The 5,554-nt window shown below is 47.5% G+C and overlaps 1 protein-coding gene across 1 annotated transcript; it reads left to right on the forward strand.

Annotated features, from left to right (window-relative positions):
* The first annotated feature begins 210 nt into the window (after positions 1-210).
* On the forward strand, positions 211-4,176 carry LOC105286590 (uncharacterized protein K02A2.6). The gene has a single exon (XM_011351633.2). The coding sequence runs from the start codon at positions 211-213 to the stop codon at positions 4,174-4,176; it is 3,966 nt and encodes a 1,321-aa protein (XP_011349935.2).
* Positions 4,177-5,554: the final 1,378 nt, after the last annotated feature.

Below are 5,554 nucleotides of genomic sequence, written 5' to 3' on the forward strand. Positions count from 1 at the left end.
GGTGGCGTGGTGGTGCAATTCCGGCGGGACGTCTGTCGCGCGCGAGCAGTAGATCCGAGTACGCGAGTTACGGAAGTATCCGGTATCCGTGCAATATACATTGTACCGAAGCTGTAAGTTGCGAAACAATAAATACCGTATTTGTGAAATATCGAGTAGTTCGACCCTCGCCTGTATCCTCGACCTTAATATTCTTCAGTGGCGACGAGGATGGGATGGCCATGGCGGAAGCCATCGTGTTACTCAAACAGATGTTTGGTTACAGAGACAAAGTTTGCGATGCGCCATAAGTGTTTCCACCTTAAGAAAAAAGACTCCGAGGATTTCGTTCAATACGCGGCTCACATTAATAAACATGGCGAAAAATTTGATGTCAGGAATTGCACTTCTGACAATCTCAAGGTACTTTTTTTTGTGAGCGGCCTGAAGAGCCCACAGGATTTGTTCATTCTCGAGAAGCTCCTCGCCAAGGTCGATGCTCAATCCGTCCAGCTTGAGGCCGCGCCGACTGACGCAGCGAGAGCAGTGCTCAACCAGCTCACATTGCAAGACCTTGTCAACGAGGCTCAGCGGCTGCTTTGCCTCAAACGGGACACTGGTACAGTTGGTGATAAAGACACCATCGGCGACGCCTCTCTTGCGGGGGTTCTTGCTATCCAGCACAAAGGCAAGAAGCAGTGGACCAAGAATAAGCAGTCTTCCTCTGAAAAGCTTAGCCCGACGAGGAAACAACCGCCACGCCCATGCAATTACTGCGGTGCAAATCACTGGGAGCGTGAGTGCAATTTCGAATGCAAGCAGTGCAACACTTGTCATGAATATGGTCACAAGGCCGAGTTTTGTGAATTCGCTCGTAAAGTGGATGCGCGGAAAGAGTCACGGTTACCCCGGCGTCTGCGTCACAGTTCGGACCAACAGGTTCATCACGTATCAATTCAGCGGGCACCGTTACACCGTAAATACGTCTGCCTCAGCATAAATGATGCGAAAATCAAACTGCAGCTTGATTCTGCATCCGACATTACAGTTATTTCGGCCGCTAATTGGACGAGGCTCGGGAAGCCGGCTCTTACACCGTGTGACATCTGCCCGGGCAGTGCTTCGGGTGATCCGGTTAAGCTGTGGGGATTTTTTCCGTGTCGCATGAGTCTCAATCACATCACAAAAACGGGCATCTGTTACGTCGCGGCGCGGCTTAATTTGCTCGGCATCGACTGGATCACAGCGCTTGATCTTTGGAGTGTCCCTTTCGCTACAGTATGCAACAGTATTACCACAGACGCTAGCTTGGATATGCTCACTAAGGAAGTCAAGACACATTTTCCGCATTTGTTTTCTGCTGGCCTAGGCCTTTGTACCAAAACAAAGGTCTCGCTGACGCTTAAGCCGGGAGCTAAACCAGTTTTCCGAAAACAACGATCGGTTCCTTTTGCAGCGATACCATTCATCGAGAACGAACTTCACAGACTGCAGCACCTGGGAGTTATTACGCCAGTCGAATATTCAGATTTCGCAGCTCCCATTGTTGCCGTCAAGAAGAAAAATGGTGCGATTCGCATTTGTGGCGACTATTCCACGGGACTCAACGACGCTCTGGAGCCTAATAAATTTCCGTTACCGACGCCAGAACACATATTTGTGAGTCTAGCAGGCAAGAACATCTTTAGCAAAATCGACCTTTCCGATGCATTTCTTCAGCTAGAACTCTATGACGAAGCGAAAAGGCTGTTAACCATCAACACTCACCTTGGGCTTTTTCGTGTCAATCGCATGCAGCCAGGAGTCAAACCTGCACCCAGCACGTTCCAGGAGCTGATGAACAAATTACTCAGCGGCCTGGAGGGTGCGTCTGCATTCATCGACGACGTTGTTCTCGGCGCTGCCACCGCAGCCGAGCATAAGGCGTTGCTTTTCGAAGTCCTCACTCGTCTTCAGGACTATGGATTCAAACTTCGCCTCGACAAGTGTCAATTCGGCCAAACGAGGATTGCTTTTTGCGGTCATATCATCGACGCCAGCGGAATTCGACCTGATCCTGTCAAAGTCCAGCGCATTTGTGATATTCTGCCACCGACGGACGTGTCACAGCTCCGCGCTTTCTTGGGCTCTGTGAATTATTATAGTAAGTTTGTCAAGGGCATGAAGAACCTCCGGGGACCCTTGGATGAGCTTCTTCGGAAAGGTGTTAAATTTGCCTGGCATTCTAAGCACCAGCAGGCTTTCAACAATTTGAAGAGCGCCTTATCGTCTGACCTTGTGCTCACCCACTATGATCCTACGAAAAAAATTGTTGTTGCGGCCGACGCCTCCAGCTATGGTATGGGAGCCGTCCTCATGCACGAGTTTCCTGACGGCACACTTCGCCCAATCCTGCATGCGTCTTCGTCTTTCGATGCGTCGGAGAGGAATTACCCGCAAGTTCAACGCGAAGCTTTGGCACTCGTTTTCGCAGTAAAGAAATTTCACTGTTATATTTACGGGCACAGATTCGACTTACAAACGGATCACAAGTCTTTACTTGCAATTTTCGGCTCTAAAACCGGCATTCCGGCTCACACAGCAAGTCGGTTACAACGGTATGACGTAATATTACTTGCTTATGACTTTACTATTCAGTATGTCAATACCGACAATTTTGGCTATGCCGACGTCCTCTCCAGGCTCATCGCTACGTACTCGCCCGCAGTAGAGGACACAGTTATCGCTGCCATCCGTATGGTAGGGGACGAGCAGTGTTATGCCATCGATTCTGCAAACATGCTCCCCATCCATTTCAAGGACATCCAGGCAGCCACACGAGCCTGCTCGGTATTGAGAACACTCACAGGCTACATCTCTCGCGGCTGGCCGCCGTCGAGAAAAGCAATCGTCAACTCTGAGGTCGGACAGTTTTATGATCAGTGCGGGGGCCTCATGATTATTCAGGATTGCATTTTCCTGGGTGATCGGCTCGTCATTCCAATGGTTTTTCGTCGACGGATCCTGGAGGAACTCCATCGTGGTTACCCCGGCATCGTGCGCATGAAGATGCTTGCGCGCAGTAAGGTGTTCTGGCCCAAGATCGACAAGAACATCGAAGAAGCCGTTAAGGCTTGCGAGAATTATGCAAGAGCAGGAAGTTCACCAATTAAGTGTTCGCCTCAGCCGTGGCCGATTCCGAAGGGGCCATGGTCACATATCCACGTTGATTACGCTGGGCCGGTCAACGGATTTTATTATTTTGTTATTGTGGACGCTTATAGTAAATGGCCTGAAATTTTTAAAACAACTACTATTACCGCTGCCAAGACTGTCGAATTCTTGTTGGAAGTGTTTTCCCGGTATGGACTTTGTGACACAATTGTTAATGATAACGGTCCGCAATTCATTTCACAGGAGTTCACGACTTTTTGTAAGACTAACGGGATTGAGCACTTTCTTACTGCTCCTTATCATCCGCAGTTAAATGGCCAAGCGGAAAAGTTCGTCGATCTTCTCAAAACCGGACTTAAAAAGGTCGATGGTAACACAGATGAGAAGCTGCGCAATTTTTTAACTTGTTACCGATTTACTCCCTCGTATGGCCTCGGTATGAAAACGCCTTCTGAGCTCATGAACAGTCGCGCCATGAAAACTCGGCTTGATCTCTTGAAGCCGACGGTAGCGACTTCACGATCACGTAGTCAGCAATTCAACACTGCTGCCGGTGCCCGGTTAAGGGAGTTCCAGTGTGGAACAGCAGTCTATTACAAGTTCCGTAAGTCAAACAACACGTGGAACTGGATTCCCACAATGGCCCTTCGCAGGATAGGAACAGTCAACTACAGGGTCAAGCTCAGTGCACCCGATCGCATCGTTAAGGCTCACGCAAATCAGTTAAAGTTTCGTCACCAGTCAAACGAGCTTTTCGACGCTTTTGGCCTTTATGATGTGTCTGAAAACGAGGTTGAACCAACCATCATCCCTCAAGCGCAACAGTGCGATGATAGTAACCAACAAGGAGGAGATCACAATGATCTCAGGGAATCATCAGTCCATGAAGCTGTTAGGAGTGACAGCCCAGAAGTCGGCAGGAATCCAACAACTAGTAAGAGTCCGGACGCAGCCCAGCTAGCGCCCCGACGTACAACCAGAATTAATGCAGGTGTCCTCCAACCTGCTATGGGTTCGAATCTTAAGCGGAAAGGAATGTGGTAACTAGCCGTCGCGCCAGGTGGCGTGGTGGTGCAATTCCGGCGGGACGTCTGTCGCGCGCGAGCAGTAGATCCGAGTACGCGAGTTACGGAAGTATCCGGTATCCGTGCAATATACATTGTACCGAAGCTGTACGTTGCGAAACAATAAATACCGTATTTGTGAAATATCGAGTAGTTCGACCCTCGCCTGTATCCTCGACCTCGATATTCTTCAATATATATATATATATATATATATATGTTGGTAGTAAGTGCCGCAAGTCTCCGAGTAAAAAGGAAGCAGTCGCTCACTGTACTTATGAAGTGAGCACTTTGTCAGGTACGTGCCCAACCGAGAATATTATCGTCTTCATCTGTATCCAAGATTGTCCATACATCTATATACTCCAAAAGTTAAAAAGGTAAAAAGTTGCGCACAGAATCACACGCGAGATAAAAAAGCATCAGCTCATATTACCTCATCATCTTGTGTTTCTTTCTCCCGGTTTTCTTCTATTGCTTTACATGATGCTGTTGAGCCAGACATTCCAAGCCTGTTTACGATCTGTTGTGTTCCGGACGGTCCCGCGTTGTCCAATGCTCCCACTTCGCTTCTATAATTTCTACTTTGCCTTTCTATCTGCTCGTTCTTTCTTATTGCTATCGTAAGATACGTTACTGTTGATACAGGAATGCCAAGCCTCTTTGCGATCGTCTGGTGTGTTTGGAACCGGTCCGCGTTGTACAATTCTTCCACTTGTGTTCTAGTTGTAATTTGTCTTTCTATCTGCCCGTTCTCTCTTCGTGCTTTAAAATGATTCGATACCGTTCTTCGAGATATTCCAAGCCTGTCTGCGATCTTCTGTTGTGATTGGGATGGGTCCTCGTCGTACAATACTTCCACTTCGCTTCTAGTTGCATTCAGTGAGTAGTAATCATTATAAACACCCGACTCAAACTTTTTAAACCACATTTTACAGATACTAAGGGGCAGTACATTCCTTTTACATTCCTGACAAATCAGACTTGCAGTATCTTCAGCACTCTTGTCTCGCTTATAGTAATACAAAATGCGTTCGCGAATCCTACTTCTATTTAAATTGCACTGGGACATCTTCAATCGTGTTAAATGTGACACGTCTGTATTTGGAATTGTCAAGCATCGACCGGGTATGAGCGAGTACTGCCAACACTTCAAATCTAAGCAGTAATTTAAGGGAAACAAATCACACAGTCGCTGCTATCTATTTGTGTCCTTACGACCTTTTGCAAACACCTCGTATTTATTTTGATCGATGTTTCCGCGAGTGGATGAAATGTGAAATAACGGCTCGCTAATAGTTATGTGAAGTTGGCACCCGACTTTTAACAAATTAATTTTTTAATACGGCAGATGTTAG

This window comes from Ooceraea biroi, chromosome 7 (genome assembly GCF_003672135.1).
Source record: "Ooceraea biroi isolate clonal line C1 chromosome 7, Obir_v5.4, whole genome shotgun sequence".
NCBI lineage: Eukaryota > Metazoa > Arthropoda > Insecta > Hymenoptera > Formicidae > Ooceraea > Ooceraea biroi.